Source organism: Lathamus discolor, chromosome Z (genome assembly GCF_037157495.1).
Source record: "Lathamus discolor isolate bLatDis1 chromosome Z, bLatDis1.hap1, whole genome shotgun sequence".
In the NCBI taxonomy this organism is placed as follows: domain Eukaryota; kingdom Metazoa; phylum Chordata; class Aves; order Psittaciformes; family Psittacidae; genus Lathamus; species Lathamus discolor.
Genome location: NC_088909.1, coordinates 77,187,755 through 77,208,185, shown reverse-complemented (window position 1 = coordinate 77,208,185; position 20,431 = coordinate 77,187,755). Strand labels below are relative to the sequence as shown.

At 37.0% G+C, this 20,431-nt stretch overlaps 1 protein-coding gene across 1 annotated transcript in view; it reads left to right on the top strand.

Annotated features, from left to right (window-relative positions):
- Window positions 1-20,431, top strand: part of CCDC171 (coiled-coil domain containing 171) — a 144,580-nt gene that overhangs the window by 30,836 nt on the left and 93,313 nt on the right. Inside the window, exons 8-11 of the mRNA XM_065662549.1 lie at window positions 1,018-1,178; window positions 7,817-7,955; window positions 13,873-13,975; window positions 18,934-19,037. Coding sequence (XP_065518621.1) covers window positions 1,018-1,178; window positions 7,817-7,955; window positions 13,873-13,975; window positions 18,934-19,037 — 507 coding nt within the window. The remainder of the gene's footprint in view (window positions 1-1,017; window positions 1,179-7,816; window positions 7,956-13,872; window positions 13,976-18,933; window positions 19,038-20,431) is intronic.

The window sequence follows — 20,431 nt, the reverse complement described above, 5'->3', positions numbered from 1 at the left end:
TTAGAGCTATTTGGAGTTAGAGTGCATAGGTCCAACTTTTCTAGGACTGAGAGCTTAATGCATTCTGAAACTACAGTTCCAAATGTGATTATTTGGAGTACATTCAACTTCAAAGTTATGATATCTGCAGTTGCCAGTAAAGATTGATTATATGAAAAAAGTGTAGCTATATACCTATGTAAAATGTAGTATGAATATGAAATGTTTGTTTTATTAAGCTGTATCACATTGGGTTCGACCCAGTAAAGCAATTATGGGTTACTTTACAAAGCAAGTGATACAAAGCTGAATGATGGTTGCTCAGTAACCTCCTACTAACAAACCCTTCACACTGGACTTCTGAAAAACTAAGCAAAAAAAAAAAAAAAAGAAAAAAGAGAAAGTTTGATATATTTTTTCTTATTTTCTGAGTAAGTAAAATGAATACTGCTATTCTTCACTCAGTTATTTTCTTATTCTCATCATCTTCCTTACGCACAGGCACTCAATTTTTCTAAAGTGATGATTAAACTAGTGGATTTAGTTTTCTTAATTTCCTCTCTCTACTTTTACAACACACAAAGGAACTGGAGGGTAACATTCCTTACAGTAAGAGACTTATCTTTTCTGAGTGAATGACTGGTAAGTTTTTCTTCCTTGTTCGTATACATGAACAAGCTTCAAATGTGTTTTGTGCTGAGTGGAAATACAGCCTTTACTGTTAATCCCATGCTTCCATGAGTCTAAAAAAAAAAATAGAATTCCTGTGGAAAATGTAGTAATAGCTGAAAAACAAAAAATCCAGACACCACCAAACGAAAATAAAAGTTGCTTCTGGTCAGTGTATCTATTTGGTTTCATTTTGAGCTGTATGTATTCATGAATTTTTACATGTGTTCGATGCTTTCTGTGTATATACTTCCATATAGAATTAATATCATATAGTTTAGCAGTAAAGCAAAAGACAGCATAGAACAGCATTAAAGATCATGATAGTTTTTCCTAACTCACTTTAATTGCTTTCTTATCACTTGGTAGTTAAGAATTCGAGACCTTGAAGGAGCTTTGCAGGTGGAGAAAGCCAGCCAAGCAGAAGCTCTTTCAGATTTAGAAATGATCAAGAAAGAGTTTAAAGAGGTAGAAAATGCATATGAGAGAGAAAAACGCAATGCCCAAGAGAACCTGGAAAAACTCAATGTGTAAGTTAACTTTTAAATTTATTGTAAAGTGGCAGTAGCCAGCTTGCATACCACTTCTAGTTTACATTCTTTCTAGTTTTCACTCACTAGAGAACAGTCTGATGCAATTTGCCAAACCCAGCCAAAGTTCAGAACCTGGCACTCCATTAATAAGTTCGTATCAGTAACCATACATATTATGAGTAGGTAAATAACTGATCTGTTATAGATTATTCGCCAAAACACAGATGTTGAAAATAATAGGTATGATAGGGTCCTGTTTCCAGTAGTGTTTGAGAGGAGTGTAGTAAAACATGGGTCAGGTTTATAACAATTTTTTTTTTCAGTGAGCTAGATAAATCTTTAAGATTCCTGTTTCGAAGTTGTGTATAATTTATAGTGGATAGTCTTCATTTTCAGCTTTTGAATAATTGTGGAAAGTTTTAACTTTGTAAGAAGGAATAGAAAAAGGGGTGAAGTGTGTGAGAGCAGGCACGATTACTTGGGATTCTGATTCCCTTCATGCTCAGTGCAATCTTTTGTGTCTGTGGTAACAGACAGCTTTTGAAAGAACAGCTTTATTATATTCCCCAGACAGATAGAGGATGTACAATACTAAGTTTTCTTCCCTGGGTGAATCAAGTAGATATTGGGGTGAGAAAATGTCACGAAGAAGAATCGTGTTAGAAGACAGAGAACCAAGGAGTAGGTGAAATAATGGATAGTAGTAGGTGAAGTTTAGAGAAAGAGGAGGTTTAAGAAGACTTAAAGCAGGTGGCACACAGTGGGGTATTGGCAGAGACTAGAGCTAGTAGAATAGGTTGGAAAAAGACAGAGGTGTCATCTCTTTCAATCTAGGACGATATGGGTTTGTGCACATAGGTATTTATATTGACTTATTCAAACAAGCAGTAGTGGAGGGCAAAAGAAGATGGTTTTCCTACAAGTAAGGAGGTTTTTGTGCCTGGGCCTGGGAGAGTCTTTCTATATGCATGGTTACAGAGATGCTTTTAGTAAAATAGTTGAAAACTGTGGTGTATTATAAACACAGCAGAACTGCACTGTTTTTTATCTTTATAGGTTTTTTGAAAATTAATGTGATTCTGAACACATGGGTTGTTCATTTTAACTTTCATAACAATTGTTCTCTCAGGAACTCCTCTGTTAGCAAATTTTTATTTTCATGTTGCTACAAGATGTTTTATCTTGGATATCTGTGCTCAGTAATAATTTTCAGTAGAAGATGCTCTAGGAAGATTCCTTTTGGCCCCACATGAATTTCATGAAGTGTATGGGTTCCTCACCTGCATTTTTTTATAATGATTTTGGTTGGTTGATTTTATCACACTAGACCCAAATCATATGCATGTGCGCTTAGGTTTCCTTAACAGAGTCGGTCAGAGAATTTAATTCTGTGAATTATTATAGTTTCTCAGATGAGCAAAGACCTGTTACCTCCAGAAGTAGTCTTAAGTGGAGTACTGCATACACATGGAATAATGCTGCCCAATTGTTACTATGTGGAGCTACACTGTCTCTTAGGTATTGAACACTGTTTCAGTAACGCTGTATTTTTTCTGAGCACTTAGTGGAGTGTAATTTGCAATTTTGAGGTTAGCGACAGACATGTGAGTCTTTTAAGGCCTGAATTATTCTGTTATTAGCATGAATATGTTCTGAGAATCAAGGGATGATAATAGATATAAAATGTAAGCTAATTAGAAGCATTCTTAATGGTAGCTTAAGCATCTGTTTAGGAATTTTCCAAGCCATTAGAACTTTACAAGTTTTACCACAAGATCTGCCTTTCAAATTTGAAGTTAGTAGTGTTAGTTAAAAATCCACAAGTGATAATTTTCCAACAAGTCTTTAAGTTAAGGATACTTTTCGGTATTAGATTATTAAAAGAATAAAAAAAAAATGTTTTTTAGAGACTGTTTTTTTTTCTTCTATAAGAAATACCAGACTAGGAAATACAGTTCTTATAGTTATGGTACCAGTTGCATTAGGAGTTTCAATGTTGGTGCTTACAGAGAAGTAATACTTCTCTTGTGTTGCTAAAATACAACAAGAACCTTAAACAACCTTCCCCTTTTTCTTTAAACTGGATAATTCTGTTCAACACTTCTTTCTCAGGAAAGACTTGCCCTGGTCTGTGTCAGGGTGGTTTTGGTTTTTTTGTGTTTTTTTTTGTTGGTTTTTTTTTTTTTGGTTGGTTGGTTTTGGTTTGTTTGTTTGTTTTTTCATTTTGTTTTTTTTTTTTTCTTTTTCTTGGTACAAAAAGAAATTTTGCCTACTTAAAGCATCTATTCTCTATGTTAATTGGACATCAGAATAAACTTTGTCTAATATCCAGAATAATACTTTTCACTACTTGTAATCGTCTGTTGATTCAGGCAATGACTCTTAGCAGCTTCTGCCAACTGAATTTTTGAAAACAAATGATCTGTGATTTTAGAGAATGCAAATCCTTCAATGAAAGTTGATGCAGTTAAACAGTTGGTGGTTTTGTTAATGGAGCTTGAAGAAACAGAAACAGCCTGTCCTTATAATTTTGTTAGTCCAGACACCTGAATTTCCAGAGCTCTATAGAGATGGGTAGTGAAGGTCAAGCTTTGTCTCAGATGGACATCTGTATACTCAGTTCCCGTGAGGTAATTATGTATGGTGGCATGTAATACCTTGTCTTTCTTGTGCCTTTTTTAGTCTTTGAAGCTTACAAGTATTAGTAACATTGGTGAATATCAGTGATTGCTTTCACTAGATCCCTCAAGAGAGAATACAAGAGCCTTTGATCTACTTACCTTTGAAGGCTGTGGTCCCTGGACTCCAGACAATGTCAGGAGCCTGGCTTTTTCTTTTAAGCTGTGATTTGACATCCGACCGTAATTTCTCTTTCTCTGGAGGAGTCCTCTGGATTTTGTCTTAAGGCTTTAGTCTTTGGAAAGTCTTGGAGGATTTCATTTGTTGTGTTAGAACACTTGTATGTCTTTATAGCTGGACTTGAGTGGGATGAATGATACCAAAGTTGGAAAATATACAAAGCTGTGACAATTTCTTTTCTCAGAAAAAGATGGTTGTAATAACTAAAACCAAGCAAGCAGGCTTTTCTGGGTTGCATAATTTATTAATAAGCTCTGAACCCAGTAGCTCTATGTAAATTCAAAGCTACATGGGATTTGGGTCTCCATGTGAATTTACTTTTCTTGAAGAGTGAGACCGTGACACAGAATAAATTGGAACTGCTTTTTACGTGTTTCTGAAAGCTGTGGGAGTAGAAGCTACTTTGGGGGACTGAAACAGGCAAGTTCTTTCTCTTAAGAAGTAACCATCTACAACTAAAAGAAAAGAAAAACAGCCAGGCTGAGGCAGAAGCACATAGGTGTATCGAGGACTGTTGAAGTAGTCGTTTAGCTAAAAAGGTATGTAGATCTATGAGAAATAAGTCAAAGTCAGGAAGTGACAATATTGATTCGAAAGCTGGAAGAACTTTGAGGTGTTTGCAGTGCTTTCAATTAGTGAGACAGAAGTGATAGAAGAGACAAGGAAAGGAGAGACACCTGGATGTGCCCATTGGTAGGAGTTCTCATTGCTAGAAGTTATATCAAAGGATAATTCAGGGATTGAAGAATATCTCTAGTCCAACCTCCTGTTCAAACCAGGATCAGGTATGAGATCAGGTTGCTCAGTGTTTCGTCCAGGTAGGTCTAGAAAACCTACAAGAATGGAGATGACAGAACCTCTTTGGGAACCTGTTCCACCGTTTGACTGTTGTTAAGGTGGAAGAAGTTTCTCCTTGTCTGAACCTCTTTGGATTCAATTTCTGGCTGTTGTCTCTTGTCCTCTAGCCTTACATTGCAGTGAAGTGACAGGCTGCATCTTCTTGATAACATCCTTGTAGATGGTTGGGGAGGCTGTTACGCATCCTGAAGTTCTCTCTCCTCCAGCTTGAATATCCCATGTGAGTGACCCTCCCCTTAGCTCACTCCAACTTTTTCTTATGTTGTGTGTGGTCATTGAGCTAGATGTGTTGTAATAAGTGCCAAATAAAAGGTAATTAATCACTTCCTTTGATCTGGCTATGCTACTGCTAATGCAGTCCAGGATGGTGTTTGCTGTCTCTGCGTGTATGCTATGCTGTTGTGGCTAACTTGCTGTCTACCAAGATTACCAAGTCCTTATTGAGCATAGCTGCTCCTCAGCGAGTTACCAGCCATACCACTCTTGCTTCCTAAAATTCATATCTTTGCACATATGACTGTTGAATCTCAGAAGGTTAATGCTGGCCTATTCCTCCTCCCTGGCTATGTTCTAGGGAATGACAGCCCTTCTCTTAAGTGTATAAATTGTATTGTGTAGTCACCTACCTCTGCCGAGTTCAGTGTTATCTTCAAACGTGGTAAGATTGCACTCTTGGCCTAATCCAGGTGATGGATAAACATGTTAAACAGATTCTAATCAGAGTCCTACAGTATTCCACTTATCATCAGTGACTACTGTCAGAGGTTTAATTGAAGTTGCAATTCACCTAGCCTAACTTGGCTGTAAAAATACTGTGTGAGACAGTGCCAAAAGCCTTGCTAAAGCTTAGTTATATTTAGTCAACTTGCTCTCCTTTTGTCCACAGATCTCCTCTTTTTATCATAGAATATAACTGGGTTTATAAATTCATAGAATAGTTTGGGTTGGAAGGGACCTTAAAGATCATCTAGTTCCAACCTTCTGCCATAGGCAGGGACACCTTCCACTAGACCAGGTTGCCCAAAGCACTGTCCAGCTTGGCCTTGAACATCCCTCAGGGATGTTGCCGCTGTAGCTTCTCTGGGCAACCTGTTTCAGTGTCCCTCCTCTGTCATGGTAAAGAATTTCTTCTTAATGTCTAATCTACCCTCTTTCAGTATAAAACCATTCTCCCTTGTCCTGTCCCTTCATGTCCTTGTAAAAAGTCTATCTGCCCTCTATGGATTTTCTGCAGCCCGCCTTTAGGTACTGTAAGTCTGCTGTAAGGTCTCTCCAGAGCCCTCTTCTCTGCAGGCTGAACAGCACCAACTCTCTCAGCCTCTCTTCATAGGGGAGGTGCTCCAGCTCTCTGATTGTCTTCATAGCCTATCTCTTCAGGACTCATTGTGCAGGTCCATGTACCTCTTGTGCTAGGGGCCTCAGAGCTGATTGCAGTACTGCAGGTGGGATCTCTTGAGAGCAGAGGGCCAGGATCACCTCCATCGACCTGCTGGTCAGGCTTCTTTTGATGCAGCCCAGGACATGGTTGACTTTCTGAGCTGCAAGTGCACACAGCTGGCTCATGCTGAGCTTCTCAACCAACACCCCAACTCCTTCTTCTCAGGGCTCCTCTCAACCCATTCTCCATCCAGCCTTTATTTGTGCTTGTCACCTGACCTAGGTGCAGGACCTTGCACTTGGCCTTGTGATTGGGTGGGCCAGACATGATTTAGCCTTGGTAAATCCTCAATGAATGATCCCAGTCACCTTTTTTTCTTTCATGAGCCTAGAAATTTGTTCCAAAAGGGCTTGCTTCATGATCTTCTTGGGACTGAAATTAAGCTCTCTGGTCTATAGTTTCTTGGCTTGCCCTTTTGCCCTTTTTTGAATATAGTTGCAACATCTGTGTTCTCCATTTCCAGGTACCTCCTTCAATCTCTGTGATCTTTCAAAGATGATGAGCTGCCTCTCTGTGACATTGGCCAGCTTTGTCAGAACCTTTAAGTGCAGGCAAGCTGGCCTCTTCAATTTTCATGGTCTGAGTTCTTACAAGTAAGCCCTGACTCAGTCCTTGGCAGCTGTCTTCTTCGAACACTTCTACTGATCATAGGGGCTTAGAAGACCTCAGGCAAAAAAGGTGGAGTGTGGTGACCTCTGTGCTTTCCTCTGTAGTCTGCATACAAATACCCAGTCTGTGTAGAAGCAGGTCCATGTTTTCTTTCCTACCTTAATGTAGTTTTAAAATAGTTTTGTCATCATCTGCAAACATCAGTTCTTGGTGAGCTTTTGGCTTTCCTGAACACCATGGCAACACATTCAGGCAATCTTTCTAAATTCTTCCTTAGATCCCTGTCCCAGCTTCTGTCTTCTGTATGCTGTTGTTTGGCCTTGTAGCTTTCTCTTGAATTGCCTGTTTAACCATGCCAGGCTCTTTAGGTATCTGTTCTGAGAACCAGGAGCACTAAGACAATGCAAGAAATGTTTGAAATTTTGGAAACAGTCTGTTGGTAGAAAAATTTGAAACTATGCCATTGTACTCTATAGAGTAGAATATAGTCAGATATGTGGAAACTTTAGGAGCAAGCTTTGTACTTTAAGGGTTGATTATGCAAGACATGATATAGTCTTTCTGAAGAGAGTTACTGTATTAATTAAAATATGAGGAATTCAGCTTATTATATGTACTTTAGAGGTGTATCCAAATGTCCATACGAATTTGACTAAAAGCTAATTACAGGCATTGGTAACAAAGAAGAACCTAACCACTTCTTGAAAAGTATTTATTAGAAGAATGTATAACTTCAGTTAAAAAAAAAAAAAGAAAGGAACTTCAGAAGCAACATGATGTGCTAACGTATGCATTGGTTATGTTGAAAACTATGTAGTATAGTTAACAAAAGTATTTTTGATAAGAATATTCTAATGCTGAAACTTTCCAGATTGGAAAGAGAGTGTATCTCCACAAACAAGCATATGAATGAGACGATTGAAGAGAAGAAGAAGATAATTCAGGAGCTCTCTGAAAGACTAGGGAATAATGAAAAAACCCACAGAGAATTGCAGGAGGAACTTGCAATGGTAAGACAAAAGGCCTGTGCCACTCATTGTTTACGTTTTTTTAAACATATTGTGAAGATAATCTGCATTTGTTGTGCTGAGCTGTGGAATAACTCTGCCATTGTGTTACTCTAATTTTACTGACTTCATTTTGTAAAGCATGCGTAAATATAGACCTAATTTAAAGATATATTTGAAGTGATATACCATGTATTTAACTGACTAGTTATTGGCAGAAAACTTATTTCAGAGCTATGGTTATGAGTAAAGAGTAACTTCTGTTTGCATTCCTAGCAAAGAAGGCAATATGTTCTAGCTTTCTACCCAAGCATTTTTCTTTTCCAGACTTTATTAGCTACTATTGTAGGTTGAATTATTTCTATTTCACATAACATTTTGGTTTAAGTGTGAACATTTGACTGTTAAAAAATGCTTGAGAATTGCTTATTTGAAAGTGGCAAAGCACAGGGATTTTATATTTTTTATTTTTTTTTAATATGGATTTGGCATTGGATGTATTTTACTACCTTATTTTCTGAAACCTTTCTTCTTTTACATGACCAGTTGGGACCTTCCCACTGTCTTTACCCACCCCAGCTTTGAATAACAATTTTTCCATCTTGTTGCGTAGCAGCAGGGACAAAGCAAAGATCTTAGGATCTAGAAAACCTTCTCTCCTTCCGTTATAGATTTCTATATGCAGTATTTCTGTACTTAGCCAGTGTAAACTTTTCTTGATACTGGCTTTCAAATTTCTCCTCTTTCTTTTTTGGAGCTGTGAGTATGGAAGGCAAATGTGGTCTGTTTCCTGCTGCTGACAAGCATTGAACTAATCAGTGAGAAACAGCAGACCTGCATCAGGGAATCATCAGATGTGTTGGTGTCTTACGCTCAGTTGATAGAGTTATTCCGTACATTGTCTTGGTGTTATCCATTTCCTGGGCAGATTGGTAACTAATAAACTAGAGAAAAATCAAATAAAACCGCGCTCTTCCTTCTGTGAGAATCACAGCTTCTTCCATGCAAGTGTTAATGTATTGAAAGGCCTTTGCTCGCATAGTTAACCTGAAAAAGTTATCAGACACAAAAGGAATATGAAGAAACAAAAGTAGCTGTCTCCCCTAACTACAATCAGTAATGATTGCTATTTATTAATACAAAATACAATTCCAAGCAAAAAAATTCTCCTAGGAACCTTGAGCAGTTGCTGACTGTCTTGGTGATACGAGTTTTCCTTTTCGTTTTGTATTCTTTGTGAAATTTATGTTATGCCTGACGAGTTCAGGACAAAATTCTGTTAGTGACCAAGGTTTCTGGTAATGACAACAATATTAAATGATGTACTAAAAATGAATGTTATATTACTGAAAGGTGAAAAGCAGAACAAATTGTCTCAGTTAAAAGAACTGTCTTATTCATAGGGCTAGTTGCTTTAATTGTTTTACTGGAACGATTTCAAACCACAAGACTATCTTGAACAGGTAATAAAAATACTCATTTTCTGAGGACTTGTATTTGTGGTCCCCTATGGGATTAGATTTTTATCACCTTGGATGGCTTTGTATTTTTCCTGAAGACTTTTGTATTTGTTTGGGAAGCAGGAGTGCCTGTGTGTGGTCTTATTTACTCAGTCTGGACAGCTTTTTGTTATTTTTCTTCCCAAAATGAAAAAATAGATGACTGTAGCAGAAACTAAGTGTAGATAATGTTTAATATACTCTTATTAGCCTTCCCTATGCCTATACTAAAATTGTGTGAAAATGTCTGTGTTCTCTTCCCTTCCTTCCCCCTCCTGCTTTCCTGATCTATTCATTACTTTCTTGTATATTATACTTGGTAGACATCCTGAATATGTTCCTTCCACTTCAGTCTGATGATCTTATATTGGTGTCTCACTGTATTGCTACATGTTAAGTTAATGTTTTTCTTTGAAAAATATTTGGGAAATATAACCACACTAGTGAAGGCTCTTTATTTTCAGAAAAGCAGACTTACACAGGGACGAAATACATTCTTTGGAAATTTTACATGAAAAAGAACTTTTTTATTACTCAGTTGAATGTGTAGTGAAGTGGTTATGCTGCTTTTAATTTTAAATATCAGCATGTGGCAGAAGGTTGCCAGAAATTTGCACAGATCAAATACGATAGGATCTATTGGTATCAAACAAAACTGCTTATGAATGTTCAGCATGAGCAGGCTCTCAAGATTTCCATTATGTTTTTCTGAGGAAATTGGTCTCAAGCTTGTCTTTATTTCCAGCTAGGGTTCTTAGAAATTTTTAGCTTGAAGAATAGGTATTTGGAAGAATGGCAATTGTGATTCAGAACTTGTTTTAAATCGAAATAGCCCCAGCTATATTCCTGTCCTATGGAAAGAAGCAGTGTCTTTAATAGCTTTAAAAGTTACTCAGGATATTTACATTTCTGGCACCTGGTGTTCTTTAATACTTAATACCAGACAAGCAAGAGACATTGAACCTTTATTTTATGGGTAACTTGCCAATTCACCAGAATTCATATGAGGAAATTGAAGTCATTAAAAAGAGTGTATATGAGTATAAATTGCTTGTAATTCGGAAGAACTCTGTAGTCATTTCCTTCTCTTTGTATAGACACTATCAGGAGTAGCATAATGAGTGTTCAATAGCTAGATAACTGGAGAAGAACTAAATAGTAGCCTAAGGAGGCAGATTGTTAGTGAGGGGTTTGTTCTGTTTTGTTTGTTTGTTTGTTTGTTTTTTTAATAGCGCATATTTCTCCTCTACAGAACATCTCTCAAGTAAACCCCATTTTTTGTTAACTGTGGGGCAGTCATTTGGAGCCTGTTCCTATACATGCTTTGATTTGGTTCTCCCAGAGTCATGTCTGGTAAACATTCCAATGCTTTTGTAAAAATATTACACAAATGCTTTTCAAGGCGTTATCTGAACATACATACTGCTTTTTGGCAGCTACGTGGATAATTCTGGCTTTGGCTCTTGCTTGGCCATCAGTAAAAGGAATTTGTACTGCAGACTGAGTGGGTGAATTAGTCCATGTGCAAGAGAGCTGTATAGGAATATCCCAGTAACTGTAACCAAATCAAATCCCAGTAACCGTAACCAAATCAAATCCCAGTAACAGTAAACAAAGTAGAGAAAGTTCTTTTTGGAATAATGCCAGATTGTTGCAGGACTGGACCCAGTTCCATGCATGATACTTTTTGGTAAGTTTTGATAAGTTTGTTTTCAAAAGGCCTCAAGCTCCTGCCTACCTGTTTATTTTTTAAATGTTAGTGAGTTTGCGATAGGGACGCACATTTGCAGAATCAGGCCATGTGGTCTATTCTGTAAGTGTGCGTAGAGTTAGCATTTATTTCACTCAACAGTGGCTTTGGGAAACTTAAAACTTGATGGGACTTAGTTTTTGTCCTGGAACAGGTGGTGGAGTGCAACCAAAGTCAAAAACTGGAAGGTAAGGAAAGTATCTCTGCAAGCAAGGTAGTAGGGAATTGTCTAGACTGCAAATACCCTTCTTCCATAAGATTAGATAAAACCTTCACAGTGACCATTGTGAGATACTGGAACAAGTTTCCTGGGGCAGGGGGGGTGTGTGTTGAAACTCCATCCTCGACGATACTCAAAACTTGTCTGGACTGGACTGAACAACCTAAACTGACTTCAAGCATGGCCCTGCTTTGAGTGGGGAGTGGGACCAGATGACCTTCAGAGATCCTGTCAGGCTAAATTATTCCATGATTTTATGGTGCTATGCATTCTTACTAGATATTCCTTATGTCTCACTGTGAGTGAAATTAGCTGAATATGTTCAGACCCTTTTGGACTCTGAACCTGTGTCTGGATTTCCAGCACTGTAGTGTTACAGTATTTTTTTCATCAATTTCTGATAATGGTGACAGTGATTGAAAATGAGAGTTAAGAGGGAAAGATGCTAAATACTTTGCAGCCCAAGTGTGGACAGACTGGCTAGTGTAAGAATTTCCTTTTGGTCTTCATTGCTGCTGAAAAAGAGTCTAAAATTGGCTTGGAGAGTGTAGATACAGTTAGCAAATAAAGCACAGAGAGGTGGTGAAGGTTAAATAATCTGTAATATGCTGAATAAATGATGGTAGCTTAACTAAACCAAATGAAAATATTGGATGAGGAGATAAAAAAAAAATAAATCTCAAATCTGACTTTTCCATGGGAAAAGATTTTTCTGGGAAAATTTAGTCTGACCTTGTCTGTGCTGGAGTCGTGTATGTAAAAAGAGTATTTATTTTACTGTGATGCTGATCATATTGTTAAATCTTCTTATTTCTAATATGTGAGGTGTTTGAGATGATCTCACTACATGAGAGTAAATTATTTTAATGTGTTTGCATCCCATAAAATAATTTTTACTGGAGTTCAGCAATTACAAGCTCTCTCTATATAAAATTCTATAGAGTAGGAATTAAAAGTTAGTTATTTTTGAATATACAAAAGTGGTTTGGAAATTCTGGATGATGTGTAGTACAAACACTCCCACAAAAAAAAGCATGTAAATGCTACAGGGGACCCAACATTGGAATACACATATGAATAATATATTAGTTGATATACAGAACATATAATTAAAATTGAAAGAGTAAAGCAAATTTATAAAATATTTAAACTGAATAGTGAAGAACACTGCAGAGAATTAAATGCATTTCTTGGTTGTTTTATCTATTTTTTTTTTTTAGCCTGACATTTATATGCTGCCAGTATGTAGCAGTTTTCCTGGGGAGTATATGGGGGAGTATGTTTGCCACACTTTGAGAAATTCATTCAGTCCTTACACATGCAGTGAAGCATAACTAAAGCAGTAGTTTATAGAAATGATAGTAAGACTTTTCTCAGTGCAAAAGGGTAACCTTCCATCACCAAGTAGAAATGGAAATTACTGAAATAGGTGTTAGAATTTAGAATAAAAATAATTAAAAGCAATGAGATGTATTTGAGCATACCCTTTGACATAAGAAAATCATGAAGTTATTTAAATCTGGTTTCCTCTTGATTTGAGGGGGAGAGGGGTTGTTGGGGCAGTTTATTTTTTTTGGCGGGGGGGTTGTTTTCTAAACTGCTGAGATGTATTACATTTTGTCAGTCAACTGCTAAAACTGTACATTTCTTTGAGAAGTCAGAACTCCATGTGTCCAAGAAGACCTTGGTCTTGTCTGGAATTACAGATGCATGTCTTTGAAAATTGTAGGATTTAATATCAGATACAAATTGAAGGAATGATTTTACATAGTCTTTCTATTGTAGTGATTGAAAAATCTGCTGTAATATCTTTCTGCCCTCAGAATAAAGTCAGTATCTTGATTTGAACAACAGGCTGCACTTAGTAGGCAGTTTTCTTTAAGAAAATTCAGTGATAGGAGCTTAAGGAGTCTGATGCTTTATATTTCGTGCATAAGGAGAAGGCTTTGATACTGAAGAAATCACTATAAAATATGGAAGATACTAACAATTAAAATAGGCATGTTTGCAATGAGAATAGGTGTGGGATTTGACTGAGTGCCAGATCATGAATTTCTAGCCTGTCTGCCAATAGTTTGGTGTCTTTCTGGATGCCCTTGTAGGGTGTAACAATAGATCTCATTGCATAGATGGGTAGTAGTTAATTAATGTTCATTAAGATATTTTTAAAGCAGAAGAAAATCAAGGCTAGCTTTTAGTACATCTGTATTTTCTTTTTCTTTTGACTACCTGCAGTCTTTAGTTCTATTTTAAGTGGTTTTAGTGGTTCTATGTTACTTGTTTATGATGTCATGTTAGGTCTTCTGGCTTAATAAAGGGAGTAATGAGAAATATAGCAGGAATTTAAATTTAAAGGGGAACAAAAATACTGTTGTGATCTGTTTTTCTTCTGTTTACTGATTTAATGGGTTTCTTTTTTCCCCCTCTTGTCTATATCCTTGTCAAATAAAGGCCAAGAAACACCAGGTCTTTCTAACAGAGACGTATGAAAGCAACATGAGAGAGCTGAAGTTACTCTTGGACAGCTTTGCTATGTCAGGCCAGCGGACAGCAGGTTAGTTGAAGGTATAAAATGACAGATGCATCTGTCAGTGTTCCAAAGTCACTACATTGTGGGAATTCTGCAGATGCCTCTTGCATTCCCTCTTCTCAACATGCTTTGATTTGATGACATGATAAGAGCAGTTCTCACAGCAGTCAAATGGCCTTGCTAGCTGAGAAAGGGTGACGGAATGTGGACCTGCTGTTGTCAGCCCAGAGCTTGATTTACAAATGCTGGGGTGTGTATGATCGGTCAGAAAAGGGCTCACTTGCTGTGCTCTAAATCCAACTGAGAAAAAAGTCCTTACAGTATACCTGCAAAGGGAACAGATGTTTTGCCTGAACTGAGCCAAATTCTGAGGCAACCTTCAGCAACTTAAAGGTCATATATTCAAAAAGGTTGTGTAGGACACATGATGTAACACAATACTTTTTACTGCTGATTGCGGATTAGCACTATATTGCATTCATTGGATCTTACACAGAACAAATATTTTTCTGTTTTCATTAAAATTAATTGCAGGTCCGTGGCTGTCACTATGCTACCTAGCTTTATATGCAAGTATTGTATCAAACTCAACAAACTGCTGCCTGCTTAAACATTTGAAATAGTGGCTAACATAAACAAGCTGAACTTCAAAGCTACTAATTTTTTTTTTAAACATGAAAACAGTACTCTTCTGGTCTTCATTGAAAACTGTCTGTAAAAGTTTTCTCTGTGGGTACCTTGCAGAAAATCACATACTAGACACAAAATGCTTCTAGCTTAAAGTGGAAGGCAAAATGTTGCTTAAAAAGCAAATGGATTTTTTATGTAAAATGTGATTATATGTTTCTGTACTTTCTCAGCAACAGTAGGCATAAATGGGTCATATAACACCTTCAAATGATGATGCATTTTTTTTGTATCTTCACAAAAAGATTTTTTTTTTAGGGCCTGGTGCTGTCAAAATTGAATAAAGGAACTTCTTGAGGTTTCTGTTGTACTTAAAAGCCAGCCTTCAATCTGTGATGCGTTGCTTTTCTTACATGGGTCATATAATCTTTTTATTTGAGAACTGCTGTCAGTTTTATTCTGTAATTATAAATTTAATTCCTGTGGGTAACACCTATAGGTTTACTGTAGATAAATCAGACAGAAAAGCTCTTCAAATGGTACATTTTCCTCAGTTTTGCAAAGTTTCACATGTCCAGAGGAGCTTCAGCAATTCTGCGGGGAGCTGGATGCTGCTGCCAAAGTGCAGCGTCCAAAACAGTAATTGTCTTTTGGGTAGGTTTTCTGTTCTCCCTCATGGTAAACCTTGCAGAGCAACAGCTTTGACCTGTTTCTGTGATATTAGGGATTCAGTAACAGTAACTTCAGTATTAATTTGACTTTTTTGACGTAAACTTTGAAAGACCTTTTTTTTTTTTAGGAGATCTTTTTTAATCTTCAGCATCTCTGCAGAGCCTCAGTTGAGGCAGAAAGTCAAATTTAACTCTGTTGTGCATTAAGTCTTTACAGCTACTATTAAAATACATATAGATTAAGACATAGATTAAGTTCTACATATTTAATACACTTCTAAGTGTGAAACAAATTTGAATGCTGTTGCCTTTCTGTGTTGTACTTACAAATTTATTATGTAACAGTACTTCTTGCAGTTTTCAAGAAAATGTTTAATGTATTTTAAGTGGGAACGCCTAGGTGCAAATAAAAGTAAAAATCTTAAGTCTTTGTAGTCTAATTGGCTAGCAGGGGTTACAAGAGCCACAGGTGGCTGGGCAGTCTTTCTTGGTGGTGTTTTTAAATTTCAACTCAAGTGGCTGAGAGATCTGCTTAAAAATCTGTCATTATGAACATCCAGCCCCTTAACTTTTATGCTAATTGGGCTGTGATTATTTGGCTCTGTGGGAAAGAGAAGATTATATGTTTTTAAGATTAAGAAGTGAAGTATTTTAAAAGTTTATTTTATTTCTTTATACAGTCAAAAATAACAAGCATAAATCCGTACCCTCTCCTTTTAAAGTGATGTTTATAAGTTTTCCATAGTACTATTGTTCTTACTGGGCAATTTGCATTATTTCAGTTTGTCCCTGTTCAGTTTATCGTATTTCACAGTTTTTCAGCAGCAGGGTTTATGCTCAGGGAAGCCTGTCTTTAGGTGCAAGAAAAAAAGGAAAAGATTCTAGTTGTAGCAATCTGGAAAAAAGAATTGAACTGAGTGTGAAGTGCTAGAAGTGTTAACTGCTTTGAGCTACTGTCACCATCTAACAGAGGCCACCAGTACTCTTTTTGTCAAAAATCTAAACCACAGCACCATATGAGCTGCTAAGAAGAAAATTACCCTATACAGGCCCAGTACCATTATTAGAAAGTTTGAAGCAGCAGGCTGAAGAGTTACTCAGTTGTATACTTCATGTCATATTTCCCACTGAACATGGCATTTTCCCACAATTCTTCCCCCAGACTCTTAGATGATACTGAGCAAATGCTTCAAGTATTGTTTCTTTTTTTCTCCTTGCTGGCATACGACCTCTGCAGCAAGAGAATGCCATTTGGATTATGTTGCATGTCTACTGCATAGGTACCTGAAGACAGACAAGATTTGGCCAGTAGTAAAGCCACAGTCTTGTTTTCAGCTAGTATAATAAGGTGGAATCTGGTATTTCTGTTGGCAGACTGGGTTGCCTGGAAAATGGGGTTGCAGCAAAGGTGAAGAATGCCAACACAGAAGGTTTAGTGGCAAACATGGTTTTGGCGAACGTGATGTAGATTAAGATAGTTCAGAGATACATTTTGGTGACAACATTGCAGGTTGGGACTGTGGAGGTATAAATATATTGTTTAGACAGCTTGATGAAAATGGAAGAAAACCCTTAGACTGACTCATTTTAAACTGAATGAGAATTCACTCTCTACCTTCACTAGAGGTATAACTATGGAAGAATAATGCTTTATTTTTTCTGTGCAGCAACGTGACTGCAGAATGTTCCTGCAATGCGTAGTAGTGAAAAGTTGCTCTTGTAGTGGAGAAGGTGGAACTGGAGACCTGCACATCTGTAACTGTAGCTGTGGTTAAGTGATAAAAATGATAGTAAGATGTTACTAGTCACTTTCTTAAATGTGAAATCTAAACTTCTCATAAAAGGTCAGATTTTATAAATTCTTTGATTGATTTTAAATGTAACATTGCTATTTGGGGCATCTCTAGGAATCGAGATCTAGTTAAGGACATTGGAGTCTCATTAAGAAGACTTTGCCTTTCCCTGGCTCTGTAGATCTTTAGAAACTGTGTTAACTGGAGTGTCTGACAGGACAGAGTGGAAGTCTGCCACTGGGACGTGCATTCGTTTTAAATTCACTTGTGTGCTGTATCGCAGATCTTTTACAGTTACTGAGAAAATCTTGCAAACCTTCATTGGTTTGACTAGATGTGACTTTGTCAGTGAAAGTTGGCTGGCAAATCAAAATGAAAAGTTAGTGTCTAATCTGAATAGAACTCTGCGCCTTCTGTTATTATCAAAGGGTTGGAAGACAAGAGGCTAACTAATTGAAAAAGAACCTCAGCTGTTGACAGTGTTTTCTGACCTGTGCATATGTATAAGCTCTCCACTGACTGCCACTGGTGCATTATGTATAGCCTGCAGGACAAATTTATCATTTTTGTGTAATGTTTTGAGTAGACTGTCATGCTTATTAAATAAAACTAACCTTAGGATTTAAAAATAAACAACCAACCAACCAAAAAAAAAAAAAACCCAAAAACTTCCCAGAGGTTAATGCATCTCCTCTAGCTGTCAAAATTTTATGTAGGCCAAAGAAAAGGCTTAGAATTTACTATCTGATTTGGCTTTGAGCCACCCTAGGTAAACTGCTTTGTGCCACTGACCTTTCAGAGGTGATTAACACTTGTGTGATTGTTCAGTTCTGCTAGGAGTCATGACTGTTTAGAGTTAAAATGCCACAGATTTTATTCATTTCTTTTGCAAAATGGCGATGTCATTAATGTTGATAAATTTAGTTTTGCTTATAGAACAGGAACATGTTAAGACTCATGGAAAAGTTGGTACTGCAGTTTGTTACAAAGTAAGTTTGTAAATGCTGCATAGTAATATAAATAATGCTAAGAAGAATCTGTCAATAACCTGGTGTTTTGCTGTAACACAAGAAAAAATGAATAGTTTGTTCTTGGAAATTTAATATCAGCTGACATCTTATGATCTCTTGATCAATACAGTGTTGTTTTGCCTTCTTGGTGCATTGTACTATGGGCGTTGGAATGCTCAGACTTGTTCATATGTCCCTAATTAAGGGAGCCAGATCAGAAGTCTCTGTCTAAAGGTTTAATAAATAAGTGTAGTGTGTGTATAATGGATATATCAGCTTTAAGATTTATAATTGAAACGTTATGTAAGACTCTGCAGACAGATAATAAATTTTTTTTTATTATTTCCTTTGGAATGAAATTCAAGATCATTTAAAAGGTTTTTAAGACCTCTCCAAGCATAACATAGTCATGTGATCTTTGGCTCAGTAAAGCTTTGAGTAAATGAAGTACTACCTTATAATGTGCATGCTTAGTCACAACAGCAAAATAATGTCAGGAAAAGTGTAACGTGTTTGAACTTTCAGGCAACATGTTTCTCAAAGTGTGTTATTATGTGGTTTTAAAGTTGGCCGGTCCAACTGCATGACACAGACTTGACCACAGTAGAATTACATGTGAGACCACATACCAAAGATATTAGGTAGAAATGTAATCCAGAATTTACAGTTCTGTGTCTGTATTAAAGCTTTTATACAAATGTCTTTCAGCTGTATTTGCTGTAAAAGTACGGCTGTTTGGCTGCATCTTTTGTGGTAAACAAGGCTGCTGTTCAATATTTTGTGTTGTCATCGAAGCACTAATTTTAATACCTCTCATCCAGGGTGAGTAGTTTTTTCTCAGTGGCTTTAAGGCTTAATTTTCATTCTGTATTTTCCTTCAGGCACTTGTAAGGACAAAGATAAACCTTCGAGCCTCTCTGTCCTTGAGACTTTGAGGTGTACCTTGACAGCTTACCAGAACAAGCTGGAAGATATGTCTAATGAGGTAACACTTGCACTGTTTGGCTCTATATGTATTGCCTTCGGCCTGCAGCAGTACATACGCTTTGCTTGTAAAAAAAAGTTAGAAAAGTGGGAATGTTGAGTTGACAGATTCACATATACTCAAAGAAATAATCTGTCACTACTGTTTCGCTAAGCTAGCCCTACAGTGAAATTTCACTTAAATCTGGGGGACAGGGAGAAGAAGTTTTTTTCTTTTTAGTTTAATTTGGTTTTGTTTTCGTATTAAACCTGTTGGGGTTATTATTTTAAATAATTTTTCAGGAAAATGGGCCATTCGTATCTGGGATTTGGGTTAAAAGATGATGACTTAAGAGTTGGGCAGAGTATACTGCAGTATTCCTAAATATACAACACTTGAGCCTCAGCAGTTATTGGTACTGGTTATGAAAATGTGCCTGCCCTTGTACATTTAGAAAGTGGCATAATTTTCAGAGATGTGTGTTTATAATGAAATCTCTTTTGGTGCTGTTTTGAGGTCTTTTCAAGTAAAATAGGACTGTGACAATACTTGTAAATTATCTAGGACAGTAATGGAACTATTTCAGTTTTGGAAGTTTTACCCGTGAAAAAAATTGAATGTTTTCAATGCAGTCCTACTAGTCTTTTATTTCACTGTCTGAGAAGTCACAATCTTACATTTTTTGTGTCATTTGTATTGCTAATATGATTAGATAAATTCTCTTGGGCGTAAATGTTTTATGAATTTGTGGCTTTAAAGGCTGTAGAGAGAAGTTAACCACACTGTTAAAGCTTTCTCTGCAAACTTGTAATTCACTTACCTTTGGATAAAATTGGCAGATACAGAAGGGCAAGGTCTGATAGATAAGATTGTAAGAATGCCAGTAGTGGTTTTTAATTTCTAGGTTTTGTCTTCTGTTTTGGCAAACGCATAGTCTAGCTAGTCACTCACAACATTTAAATAAAGAATTAAAAAAACCCAGGCAAAAAAGTGTGTCAGCTTTGCCTTTTTTTTACTGGGAGAAGAATGGTCTCCTGCAAGACCTTTGAGATTGTTCAGTGGGCACAAAAATAAGTGACCGTGGAAACAATTATACTTTTGCAGACAGCAAGCACTGTTAGGTATCTCCCAGTGAGATAAGAGAACTGATGTGCATAGTCATTATGAAACTCTTCTGAGACCCAAGTCTGGAAGCTGAAGAGTAACTAGGAACATATTACCCACAGCGAATTGTTATTTGGGAGGGGGAATGTCACGTGATAGGCAGCGCAGTTGAAGAGTCGACTCAGCAGGCTTTGGCTTAGTGATGTGCTTTGTTGTGAAACTGTGCCAGAGACAGCAGTGGGGAGACCAAGGGGGTGGCTGCTAAGAAAGCAAAGAGAGTATTCTGACAGAAAGAAGAATGAACTGTCAAG